The following is a 14103-nucleotide window of genomic DNA, read 5'->3' as shown; positions in this document are numbered from 1 at the left end:
GAAGGAAGACAATCCTTATCGCTTCCAAGACTGACCACCTAGGAGACATTTGTAGTAGAGCGAAAAGTGCAGCAGTGTGTGAGGCCGGAGATTCTGTATGGAAAGCATTAAGTTGGCCTACGGTAAACACACAGAATGACGGCTAATTTCCAGTAGGAAAAGGTTCCACCTTCCAACCAAATAATATCTACAAAATCCCTAAAGCTAGTTAAAATCAGGGGGTTTACTTGTGAAGAATATAAATCTACGGTTCGTTCCTTCAAACACACTGGTTCTATGGCACTGACCGTGTGAGGCATTAACAACAGAAACCCGAATAAGACAAGGTCCTGACCCTCACGCAACTCAAAATCTAGTAACAGTGTGACAAGGTAATGATAATACAAAACAAGTCGTAACATAACCTCATGATTGACGCGCTGGTGGTTTTCACTGACTCATTCGGGGGCGAGAAAGGGCACCTATTATGTGCCAGGAGCCATGCTAGATGGTACAGAAATACAGATGCCTAAGGGCAGGAACTCTATTCCTCAGCAGTTCACAGACCGGTAGGAAAAATAGCAGGTGAATACAACAGCATTTATGCAAAAGCTGCTATGAAAGGAGGGACTATCTCAGTCTGACTAGAGGGGCTGAGAAAGACCTCGAGAGATGCTGCCTGAACCGAGCATGGAAGGATGAGAGGAAGGAGCTCACGAATGGGTGTGGGAGAACAAGTAACAGCACATGCCTGAGAGAGAAGGTAGGAACATGCATGTCATGTTTGGAGAATGGCAAAAGCCTATGTGGCTAGAAAAAAAATGTTCAGGGATTAGGAAAGGGTAAATGATGCCACTAGAAACTCATCAAGAATAGACTATGGGGGGATCCGAAGGGTCCTATTCCTTTTAGATACCGGATACTCAATGTTAGGTTTTTGCCTGGACGTGTGATTAGATTTGTGTTTAAAAAGATGAATGTGGCAGGGGCGCCTGGGTGGCTCAGTCGGTTAAGCTTCTGACCTCACCTCAGGTCACGACCTCACTGCTCGTGAATGCGAGCCCCACGGCGGGCTCGGTGCTCATGGCTCAGAGCCTGGAGCCCGCTTCCGGTTCTGTGTCTCCCTCTCTCTGCCCCTCCCCTACTCACGCTCTCTTTCTCTCAAAAATAAATAAAGTTAAAAAAAATTAAAAAAAAAAAGATGAATGTGGCAGAATGGAAAACGGACTGGACAGGGAGAGAGTCTATAGACAGGAAGCCTTATGTAGTGGTTCAGGGGAAAAGTAATGTGGGCCTACCAGGGGACAATGGCAATGGGAACAAAGAGAAAGAAACAAATGTAAAGTCATTTCAGAAGCAGAACCAGTATGACTTGGAAAGTAACTAGATGGGGAGTATGAGGGTGGGGAGATGACAAAGATGCCCAGGTCCCCACTTCCTGTTACAGGAAAAACAGGTTTGGAGGGTAAAAATTGGATTAGGCTGGGACCTGTGGAGTTTGAAGTATTTATGGGACATTCACAGAAAATCACATAGGCAGGTGGAAATCTAGATCTGGAACTCAGAGAATTCTGGACTAGAAAAGCAGAGTAGGAGTCAGCAACATATGGGTTAATCCTTGCAGTGGTCATAGACTATCAAGGATCTACTGAAGTTATGAACTATCCAGAACAAAAAAAAAATTCCATATACTTTCAGGGACTTCACTGACTCACTAAAGACCATTCACACACCCACTCTAGATTAAGAACTCCAACACAAACAGTAGGCAAAAGCAGCCAATGTCACAAATGACTAAGGGGATCAGGGGTAGACGCAAGCACAACCAGCAATCTAAGGGTTGCATTGATGAAAAGGAATTCTGGAGGGAAACTACAAAGTGCTAGTGATTTGGAGGGACTAGAAGAGACCTCATGACGTTCAACATCTCCAGATAATAAAATGACGTTAAACAGGATTAAAACTACTGGATATAGCCATGAAGTGGTCCCTAGACACACGCATACAGAGAGGATATAATTCTATGTATAAAAGCAACACAACCTACCCTCTGCATGACATATGCTCTCCCAGAGACAATTTCTTGATGAGTAATAAACAATCAGAACTCACCTTCCCTCCCCGACATCCATAACCAAAGTCATCCATTGTGTAATGAGACAGCTTTAACCTCAAGTACAATCTCTGGCCAAAACTCAGAGCAAACCTAACTGACTTGCATAGATTAGATAATGTCCTAACTTCATGGCAGCTAGAGTTTCAACTTTCCTCTCTACCTTGCTCTTAGCTATTGATGAGTAGCCAAAAAAAGTTTTTATCTTCAATTCCTAGAAGTATCAACCAGCAAGTACCGCCTGGACAACCTTAGTTAGCAACTACTGTGTAACATTCCAAAGAAATCCTATTTAAATCAGACTACAAGGCACCTGGGTGGCTCAGCTGGTTGAGCGTCTGACTCTTGACTTCAGCTCAGGTCAAGATCCGAGTTGTGGGATTAAACCCCTAGTCTGGCTCTGTGCTGAGCATGAAGCCTGCCTAAGATTCTCTCTCTTCTCCCCCTCTGCCCCTCTTGCCCACTTGCACGCACAATCTCTCTCTCTCTCTCTCTCTCTCTCTCTAAAATAAGAAAAATATGGGGTGCCTGGGTGGCTCAGTCAGTTAAGCATCGACTCTTGATCTCAGTGCAGGTCATGATCTTGCAGTTAGTGGGTTTGAGCCCCACATCTGGCTCTGCACTGATCGCATGGAGCCTGCTTGGGATTCTGTTTCTCCTTCTCTCTGCCCCTTACCTGCTCTCTATCTCAAAATAAATACATAAACTTTTTAAAAAATAAATAAGAAAAATAAAATAATAAAAAATAAATCAGACTACAAAAGCTGCCATCTTCACATTTTCAATTCCTCTGTCATATCTGCATCATCAGGCAAAATTAACGGCTGAAGTAAATACCGTTGTCAATATTGATAGGAGCCATCAGTGGGAGTTTCCCAGTTTCTAGATCTTCCCAAACAGAACTGAAAGTCAGGGTGCTGGGCAAACTAGTAAGGCCAGCAGAAAATTAGAATGTGCTTTTAAAGAAAACTTAGATATTTCTAAAGAGATTATGGCCATAAAACACAGCTATTTTTTCAAATTCTTTAGGTCTCTATAAAATCTCCTTTTCTTCTCTGTCCTTTCTTTTTTTTTCTTTTTTCTTCAAGCAATCTTTGCATTTACCAATTTTTCTTTTGAGAAGATAAAGCATAAATATTTTTTGTGTTGTCTGTAAAAATAAAATCTAAGCCACATTCATTTGAGTCCTTATCCTAAATCATCTGCTTTCCAATCTCTGTCTTATCAGAATTACTTAGAAGGTATTTCAGGAAAAGTATACCTTTCTATTTCAGAATTAACAAAGCAAAAGCTTATAAAAGAAATTTCAATTCAAGAGTTCAGACAAATCAAGATTATGATGACTTTTTCTGAAAAGGAAAAAGCCAGGTCACTGACAGGCTGGGAGCTGAAGCTCCCAAGTCAGCCCGGTGGTATTGCCCACCACAACAAGACCCTGAGAGTTAACAGGCGGTCAGGCAAAGAGAACTGGCTTTTGGCTGGGCAGTAAGTATTCATGACTCTTCACAGAGCAAGCTATTAGCCAGAACTGAAAAAACATTTTTGTATTTATCTTACCAAGTCACTTAATAAAATGCATCTTAGGAGAATTCCCTTCTCTGTACAGTATTAACAGCCTGGCAAAGATGTGTAATTCCAAAATATGGAAAAATAGTGTATTTCTGAAGGCACAGATTGGTAGTAAGACACCCTTTTTAATTAGAACTTGATACATTTCTTCTTTTTTTTTTTTTTTTTTTTTTTTTGCACCAAATCAAATTCGGTCCTAAATCAGCAGACTTATCTCCAAGCTCCATTATTTTTGCAAGTGATCCTTCTTAAATGCTCCCACCTAGTGTTACTAAAACATTAGTAACTGGGGGAAAAGTACACTGAAAGAAAATTAACTTTATAAAACACCTGGCCAAAGATGTTCTCTCCGTGTTTGGGAGTCTCACATCCCATGTCAAATTTCTTAACTTTAGATGCATACAAATACGTTATTTTATCAAAAACAAATTATGAAGGTAACGAAAAAGACAAGTGTATAAGTTATTTCAGAGAAGACATTTTAGAGAAAACAGGCTCCCAAGGAGACTGATGAAGAATACATCAGAACTGCTCAAATGAGGAAGCACAAAAAGAAATTTATGAAAGACAACCAAGAGTCAGTAAAATAAGTTTTCCCTGATTTCTAAAAGCTAACAAAAAAAGAGGAGCTATGTTTGTGCAAATGCGGTAGCCAACCTCTGAGCATTTCCTCCCCAGCTCTGGGGACCCGAAGTCCCTCGCAGAAGGACTAGGGTGCAGTGAGTAAGGAGCTTGTGTTCTGCAGCCAGCCTGCCCGGGTCTCCCTGGTTCTGTCACTCAGTGGCTGTGTCACTCTGGGTATGAAACTTAACCTTTCTATGCCTTTACTTCCCCGTCTGGAAACAAGATAACCCGAATTCCCACCTCACAGAGATGCCGTGAGGATAAGTTCTGTAGAGTGTTTACACAGAGTCAGGCATAAAGCAAGTGCTATGATGTGCTGGCTAAAGTTAAGCTCCATTCTGAAGTCCTTTCAATGTCACAGACCCAACTTAATTAAGCCTGTTTTTCCAGCGCAAGAAGATGACACTAAGAGGCGGCTGAATTCCTAATCTCGGAGTTGCACGCCTCTCCTTTGCCTGTTGGCAGGCTCTGTCCAACTGACCTGCTTTCCACACGTCCCCCCCACGTTTGTCTTCAGTGGCTCCCCACCGACCACAGCACACAGCTGGAGCTCCCAAGTGATCATCCTTTCCAATGTGAATTCCCACCACCACACCCAAAAACAATCTGAAGTAGGCTGACCTAGCCACTGACCCCTAAATGGTTGTCCAGAGGACTCCATTCCCACATTCCTTCTAACAGAATCCAAACCATCATCATCAAAGTCTTTTGAAGATCAATTTAAAACCCTCTAAGGATCTTCTCAGTGATTATGCTTTTCTTTGAATTTCTGTCCTTGTCGGACACACGAGCACTTACGGAAATACATGATCAGCTCTGTGTGGGTCTTCACCCCCCCAAATGTATTAAGTGTTTCAGGATGTGAATCATGTGCTACAAACTTCTTTCAGTCTCTCTTAACAATATGCCACTATTACGGACTCAATTAAAAATTCTCTGAATTAAGAAGAAGCTTAAACAATCTTACCTGAACTGTTACAACTGCTGCTCCTTGGCATTTCTTACCACTACTGCCTCTACACTCCAAATGTAGTGTGGTCTGTTCTTCTCTATTAACATACTGCTTGGGCATTGTGTCCAACAGCTCACTATCCAGGGCAACCTGCTGAGATTCTCGAAGAGCTGCAGTTCTGAAAAACATCATCAGGGAGTAGAAGAAAGGCTTCGGAAAGGTTGCACGGTAGGTGATAAAGGCTTCCAGTTCCCCCCAGCCTGCATCAGAGAGCATCAAGACCAAGTATCCTATAGTAACAAAGGACCAAAGGTGTGTGCCCAGCCTTACCCAAATCCTCTCTTTTTCTTAACAAAAAATTTTAGGGGCGCCTGGGTGGCTCAATCGGTTGGGCGTCCCACTTCGGCCCAGGTTACGATCTCACGGTTCATGGGTTAGAGCCCTGAGTCGGGCTCTGTGCTGACAGCTCAGAGCCTGAAGCCTGCTTCAGATTCTGTGATTCCCTCTCTGTCTCCCCCTTCCCTACTCACCCTCTGTCTGTCTGTCTCTCTCTCAAAAATAAACATTGAAAAAAAAAAAATTTTTTTTTAAAGAAATTTTAAAAAGGAAGGAAAAGTGGGACAACTTTTTAGCCAGGAACGAAGCTTCATTTAGAATCTGTATTACACTAACGATGTTTTTTACATGGACCCTTAAATATACAAGAGCAAATGAGAATCCCATCCTAATTAAAGCATTCTAAAGGGTACCTTGCTTGTAAGCACCAGTGATTTCTTCGGTATTAGCAACTCAAACTGAACTGTCAAAGATGGACAAAGCTGTTTACAAGGGTGTTGATACGGTTATGTTACTGTGTAGGCATGTGTGTGCGCACACTGGCGGGCGTGCACATTTGTATGCACGTGCACACAATCAATGCCTGGACCAAGAGCAGCCAAGGAAAAAAAAAGCCAGTAAGAGATCGATTCCCAGTGTCTTCGCAAAGATTAGACTCTTCTACTTCATAAAACAGATTCACTCCACACCCGCTCCTTCTCGCCAGACCGCAAGCTGGAACCAAACCCTTAAAGAGTTGATTGCTCCGGGGGTGCCTGGATGGTTCAGTGGGGTGAGTGTCAGACTTCAACTCAGGCCATGATCTCGCGGTTCATGAGTTTGAGCCCCACATGGGGCAGTCAGCGCGGAGCCTGTTTGGGATCCTCTGTCCCCCTCTCCCTCAGCCCCTCCCACGCTCTCTCTCCCTCTCAAAAATAAACACTTAAAAAAAACAAAGAGGGGCGCCTGGGTGGCGCAGTCGGTTAAGCGTCCGACTTCAGCCAGGTCACGATCTCGCGGTCCGTGAGTTCGAGCCCCGCGTCGGGCTCTGGGCTGATGGCTCGGAGCCTGGAGCCTGTTTCCGATTCTGTGTCTCCCTCTCTCTCTGCGCCTCCCCCGTTCATGCTCTGTCTCTCTCTGTCCCCAAAAAATAAATAAAAAACGTTTAAAAAAAAAAAACAAAAAACAAAAAAACAAAAAAACAAAGAGCTAATCGTTCTGTATCTACTTTAACTCAGAGCACTAAATGATTTTCCCGCATTTCAATCAAGTGCCCGAGGCAATTTATTAAAGAATATGGAAAGTTAGGGAGCAAAGCAGTGACAAAAGAAAGTAAATCTCATTGCCTACCCTTTTAATACCATCTTTTCAGTGTCAGAAAGTTTCCTCAGGAGAAGTTTAAGAAACACTTGGCTGGCACTGCTGGCCCACAGAAATGCCACCACAGGAAATGTAAAATTCCTAGTCCGTGAAAGCACCACGCATTTTCAACATGAAACCGAAGGACTTGTCACAACTTGGCTAACTGAGGTACCTGACTGGGCCAGCCTGGTCAAATCATCTTCATGGAGAGAACGCTGAGGAGGAAACCCTTCAAGGTACTAAAGCATCCAAGCTGTCCCAGCAGCAAGCACAGGGGCATGACCCTGGAGGTCACACGGTCTCACCTGGCCTGCTGCTGCAACAGATTCAGGTCTGTGCGCACCAGCTGGGTGGTGTCCTTCTGACTCAGGAGCACAGCCGAGGAAATGACTGGCACAGGAGGCCTCACTGGGTGCAGATCAAGGGGAGGCTGGGGAGCCTCGTGCTTCCGCAAGTTGCTTAAAACCCTTTCTTTAGCTGAAAGAAAATTAAGTCGCGTTTACTGAGTAAAGGCTACTACTAGGTAGTAACATACTAATTGAGTGCAAAGCTTTGGCTGGTTACCTTCGAGAAGAATGTTGAAGATGTACAGAGTAGTTACATAAACCTTCAGCGGCCTAAATGAATAAAATCATTATCTTTCGTTACCTGCTAGTTTTGAGGGAGCCCCCACCGGGGTACTAATATTCTACCAGGAGTCGGGAGCTCACGAGCATGTGGTATGATTAAACACAACTCCTAGCCTCAAACAGCCTTCCTTACTGAGAGTTAAAGAGTCAAAGCTCACGATCTTAAACTATTACCCTAGACAGTCTCGCATGACATGCTCAAGTGTGTGGACTTGAAACTAGCGTAAAGGGGATCTAGCGAACTCTCTAAGCAAGTCTGACGAAGATGGCAGCTATCACCAGTCAATGGACTGGGGGACGGGGAGGGTGGTCCTGTTAAGAGTTTAATGCAATCATCCAGATAAACTTCAGAGAAGAGGAGAAAAAGAAGTGGGCGTTATGGAATATGGCTGAGTGGAAAAATCTTAAATTAGGCCAAGGTTTGACCAGGAGGGTTGAGACCAGTCGTGTTAAAATGAACAAAGGCATGGACACAAACTCCTACGGAACTTACATTACACAGTCATATTGTCGTTCTTTCACTCATCCACTTACTCATTCACTCAATAAATGGAATCCAAATAAGAAACCAGGTGCCATATGAGAAAAGTGATGGCAAATCTGTCCATCCAACTTTGCACTAGATTGCACATGGGGTCATAGTGGTGAATCCAATCTAAATGTTTGTATTTCTACACCTAGTACAGAGCTGACCACACAGGTATCCAATAAATCAATAAATTCCTATCTTCCCACCCTCTCTCTTCACTGCACTATACACATACCATACAGCAGGTGGGGACTGAGCACAGGAAGAAAAATGCTGCCACATACCTGCCTCTTTTCAACAGTAAGGTAATAGGGAACAGGAGAGGTCAAGGAAATTTCAAGTCAATAAATCAACTCAACAAATACTTAAGGAACTACTATGAATTTCCGACTTCATTCCAGATGTAGCATTCCATTTTCTGTTCTTAAGAAAAATAAAAGAAAATTTAATAGCCATGATTTTAGTTGGCATAAAAAGACCTGTATTGTTTGCACCCCAAACAGATGGAATTTAACATTCCAAACAGGTCAAGTACGGGATCGTCCCATATGGCTGGGGTTTTTCCACTAGAACAACTACTCTCTACACAGAAAGTAACAAAGTCGGATGTTAATCACTGGAAAAGACTCCTGACTTTGTTCAAGTTTCTCTCAAGCAACATTTTAGGCCACGACTCTAAAGCTACTGCCTGAACTGCCTGCCTCCAGACTTCTTTTATGGGAGAAAAAGCACCTTATGTAAATCATTACTGTTTTGAAGTTTTCTCTCACTCATTGCTGAACCTAACCCTAAGGTGCAGACAAGGTAACAACGAACTTCTAAAAAAACAATTCTTACTGGAGGGATACACTGTGTAAACCTTAACCCTCAATTCATTCATTCATTCATTCATTCACTCACTCAAGGGGGATGATGGTGGTACAGCTCACCCAACAAAGGATCAGTGAAGTCCAGCTGCACTGACAAACTGCAGGGCGGCGAATGGGACTCAAGTGTGGCCTGTGTCCACAGACCAACAGTCTCCTGGAACTCATAACGTATGCGCTCCATGTTCAAATACTCCATCCACAGATCCTAGAATTGAAGCATAGGACTTTAACTTTCACAGATGAATCATATATTCACATATAAAATTATATATTTAACTAAAAGGTAGACCAGAAAGTTTCAGCACGAGGTGGTCCATACCAAGTTCTCCAGTGTTAAGAAGGATCATGTTCTAAAATGGATACTAGCAATCTTTGCAGGAGTTTGATTATGCACCAAGAACAGAAAAAACAATTTTAATGGCCCCACCAACTGTGTATTTATACACTGTATACAAATACTACTGAGCTAGTAAGTTAAAACCCAGAAATTTTAAAGAGATAGGTAACAAATATATTGAAAATAACAATCTGGATTAGAAATAATCTGGGCCCTTGGTCCCAATACCAATTTACAGGAATACAGGGGACAGAGAAACATATTAAACCATACTACGACGATCTGCAAAATCCAGACTCTGGGGAAACTCTATGGACAAACTATCCAGTTTCTTCAACAAACTACAGGGGGAAAAAGGAATAAGGGAGGAGCGATAGATCAAACAGACTTATAAGAGCTGTCAACCAACTGCAAAATGAGGATCCTGATTCAACTATAAAAATAAAAACGGGGCGCCTGGGTGGCGCAGTCGGTTAAGCGTCCGACTTCAGCCAGGTCACGATCTCACGGTCCGTGAGTTCGAGCCCCGCGTCAGGCTCTGGGCTGATGGCTCGGAGCCTGGAGCCTGTTTCCGATTCTGTGTCTCCCTCTCTCTCTGCCCCTCCCCCGTTCATGCTCTGTCTCTCTCTGTCCCAAAAATAAATAAAAAAAAAAATAAATAAAAATAAAAACAAAAATTTTATGACATTTATGAGGTAACTGGAAATTTGAACACAACTTCAGTATTTGATACTAAGAAACTGCTCTTAATATTTTTCAGATATAAATGCTATTGGGTTATAATAGTTTTTTAATCCTCACCTTTTGAAATCTTCATGTATCAAATGCTTTCTAGAATTAGTTCCAAAATAATATGGTGAAGGGAGTGAACGGGCTATAGATAAAATTAGACACCCAGTACACAGTGGGCAGGGGGAGAAGGGCATGTGTGCTACGCTATTCTATTTTTCTGTATGATTGAATTTATTATAAAAGGTAAAATAAATAAAATGAGAAAACATAGAAGTTTTAGTATTCTCTTCCTACACTCCAATAAACTATCTTGCATATTTTGAACTACATACTTCACTTTGATGATCAATACATATTATTAGAATGGGAGACTGTCTTTAATGAAAAGAAATGTCAGCTCTCCATGATCACTAAAAACTGTACCAAATAGTAGGAAGGTGATCAGCTATGGACTATGGTTTTGTGGATGATTATTTTTTTTCTTTCTGATCTTAAGTGTTTAAAGGATTCCTCTAAACCTACAAATCTCTGGCTTGTAATAGGCACACTGCCATGAAGTCCTAAATCATTACTTCCAAACCAACCATGGCACAAGGCATTCCAGACTCAGGAGAGGAACTCCAAAGTCATCTTGACCACAAGTCTGAAACCTAGAAGCACCAGACAACTGCTGGAGGTGCTGTACCAGTCCCTCCTACTGTGCACACCCATCTCCTTTCAGGGGGGTCACTATCACCTTGTCTGCCTCTGTGCTAAGTAACTGTTGACAGAGGCTAATGATTAAGAATACTGAGAATTAACAATAGGTAAGCAGAGATGTCTCAGAAAACCACAAAAAGACAGAACAACACTAAACATGAACTACAGATAGAAATTGGAGCTATAAAACCAAATGGCAAAGACTTAAAAAAAAGAAAACGGTATTAATTCTGTAGATGATGGGGAGCCAAGATAACTATCAGAGAACCAAGACACTATGACTAATATTTTTAAAAACACTGACCAGTTATCTGCTACATGCAGATTCTTAGATAAGGCCGTGGCGTGTAGAGGACAAAGAGGGATGAACACAGAACTGCGCTCAAAGGATCTCAGTCCATGACTGCCTATTTATTTTTCCTGCTGCTCTGGCTCCGTATTCTCAGCCTTATTTCTCTATGCCTTGGGGACCTAGCTCCATTCAGTCCTCCTCTCAATCTAGATGCTCTACTATCATTAAGCTCGTATTTCCTTGGGAGAAGGTATTTGCAAATGACATATCAGATAAAGGGTTAGTATCCAAAATCTATGAAGAACTTATCAAACTCAACACCCAGAAAGCAAACAATCAGTGAAGAAATGGGCAAAAGACACTTTTCCAAAGAAGACATCCAGATGGCAAACAGACACATGAAAAGATGCTCAACATTAGTCATCATCAGAGAAATACAAATCAAAACCACAATGAGGTACCACCTCACACCTATCAGAATGGCTAACATTAACAGCTCAGGTAATGACAGATGTTGGCGGGGATGCGAGAAAGAGGAACCCTTTTACACTGCTGGTGGGAATGCAGACTGGTGCAGCCATTCTGGAAAACAGTATAGAAGTTCCTCAAAAAATTAAAAATAGAACTACCCTACAACCCAGCAATTGCACTATTGGTATTTATCCAAAGGATACAGGAGTGCTGATTTGAAGGGGTACATGTTTATAGCAACACTATCAACAATAGCCAAAGTATGGCAAGAGCCCAAATGTTCATCGACTGATGAATGGATAAAGAAGATGTGGGGTGTGTGTGTGTATACATATACACACACATACACATACATACAATGGACTATTACTCAGCGATCAATAAGAATGAAATCTTGCCATTTGCAACAACATGGATGGAACTGGAGTGTATTAGGCTAAGCGAAATAAGTCAGTCAGAGAAAGACAAATATCGTATGATTTCACTCATGTAGAATTTAAGAAACAAAACAGATTGGCATAGGGGAAAGGAAACAAAAATAAGAGAAAAACAGAGATGGACAAACCGTAAGAGACTCTTTTTTTTTTTTTTTTCAACGTTTTTAATTTATTTTTGGGACAGAGAGAGACAGAGCATGAACGGGGGAGGGGCAGAGAGAGAGGGAGACACAGAATCGGAAACAGGCTCCAGGCTCCGAGCCATCAGCCCAGAGCCTGACGCGGGGCTCGAACTCACGGACCACGAGATCGTGACCTGGCTGAAGTCGGACGCTTAACCGACTGCGCCACCCAGGTGCCCAAGAGACTCTTAAATACAAAGAACAAACTAAGGTTGCTGGAGGGAAGGTGAGTGGGGGATGGGCTAAACGGGGGATGGGCATTAAGGAGGGCCCTTGCTGGGATGAGCACTGGGTGTTATATGTAAGTGATGAATCACTAAATTCTACTCCTGAAATCAGTATTGCACCATATGCTACCTAACGTGGACTTAAGTTAAAAAAAACAAACAAAAAAAACATATTTCCTACACTGCCCCACTGCTAAGTTCTAGACCTATGCGTTCCCTCCCTACCAAATGCCCGGTACACTGTTCTCCTTGAAGCCCCTGTGGCACCTCCTCTTCCAGTATCCTCTATCTTTGTAAACAGTGTCTCTAGTTGCCCACTCTAGAAGTCTGGCTGTCCTTTATACCGAAACAATCCTATGACAGTATCAATCCCACCTGTGTCTCTAATCTAAAATTCCTCCTGATCCTACTGATTCTTCTTCAACACATTTTAAATTCACCCATTTATCTAATGACTCACACTATTTTAACGGCTCTCCAAACAAATACTTTGGCACAAATCCAAATTCTTTAGGAAGGCATACATGGCCTTTAACAATGTAACCCCCCTTCACCTATCTGGCATCCTCTGCCCTCCACAGTGGCTGTACCCCAAATGCACCTCCTGAACAATGCCAGTGACCCCATTTCCATATCAGTAAGTGGATTTAACATTAGATTATGACTGTGACATGTTCGATCACAGATATGTTAAGAGAGACAGTACTGCAGTATCACCTGCTGGTTCTGCATCACTTTTGCTAGCCTGTGAACATCATAATGCTTTGGTAGAGAAGGGATATAGGTATCTCCTTTTTGAAAATTCTCATCTTCTAGCCATAATATATATACATTGAAGAGCCTAAAAGAAAAAGAAAACATAATTATATAAAATACAAAAAGACATGCAGGCAAATGACGTTTCTTACATGTCTAGGAACACTGTCACTACTACATAAAAGTAAAAAGCACAGAATACAGAAAATGCTTCCAACCACCACCACAGCCCCCAAGAAGCTCACGGGCCAGCAGGGGAGGAGGTCACAAATCCTTACAATCTCATGCGGTAAGTGCTACAACAAGGCTGTAAAGAAAGGGCTCTGTGAACTCTATTATTAAATCAGGGGTAAATACAACATACAGGAAAAAATAACCAGAGAAGGTGATTTTAACACAGACCTAGGATCTGAATTTGGAGTTTTTCTTTCCTGGGCAATCCAGTCGGTGAGCCTCAGTGGTTGGAAAAGGTTAACTAACATTCAAATAAACACATTTTCTATCTTTTAGAGAAGACATCTTAAACTACTACAATGGAAGAACCTGCCAGCTTCAGGCTCAAGGACGCTCTCCCACTTCAAGGAAGCACAAAGAGGACTCAGAGCATGTGTACACCTTGCTCCTATTAAGAAGGAACAGAACAAAGCCCAGCTAAAAAAACAAAGGAAAAAAAAAAATCTCCATTTTCCAGTAGAAACTTTAAAAAAAATTTAATGATGTTTCCTTTGTTTTTACAAGGAACACAGTCCATTGAGCTAAGATCACCGGTATTTTAAGCAGTTGTTTACAGCAACAGGTACTAGAGGAATCTGTGGCACCCAAATTGCTGGGTGGGGTCTGGGAGGCGGCATGGCTTGGCTTTGCTCGGTAACATGGAAAACTACCTCCTTCACCTCTGAGGCAGTCTGCGTAGGAACAGAGGCAGGGACAGGACTTTGAGGCTCTCACACGCAAGAGGCCGGTACAGAGCTCTCTCCCAGCTTCTGATGCAGCTAGATGGCTACTTTACCAACATGCCAAAGGAAGGGG

The 14103-nt window shown here is 42.4% G+C and overlaps 1 protein-coding gene across 2 annotated transcripts in view; it reads right to left on the bottom strand.

The window, feature by feature from the left end:
- Nucleotides 1-14103, bottom strand: part of EPG5 (ectopic P-granules 5 autophagy tethering factor) — a 133060-nt gene that overhangs the window by 66487 nt on the left and 52470 nt on the right. For both annotated transcript variants that reach the window (XM_058692218.1, XM_058692217.1), the window contains exons 24-27: nt 13036-13159; nt 9002-9146; nt 7220-7391; nt 5253-5415 (exon numbers count right to left, since the gene is read on the bottom strand). In XM_058692218.1, coding sequence (XP_058548201.1) covers nt 5253-5415; nt 7220-7391; nt 9002-9146; nt 13036-13159 — 604 coding nt within the window. The remainder of the gene's footprint in view (nt 1-5252; nt 5416-7219; nt 7392-9001; nt 9147-13035; nt 13160-14103) is intronic.

The sequence above is a fragment of the Neofelis nebulosa genome, chromosome 11 (assembly GCF_028018385.1).
Source record: "Neofelis nebulosa isolate mNeoNeb1 chromosome 11, mNeoNeb1.pri, whole genome shotgun sequence".
Taxonomy (NCBI): Eukaryota; Metazoa; Chordata; class Mammalia; order Carnivora; family Felidae; genus Neofelis; species Neofelis nebulosa.
This window is presented reverse-complemented; position numbering and strand designations above follow the sequence as displayed.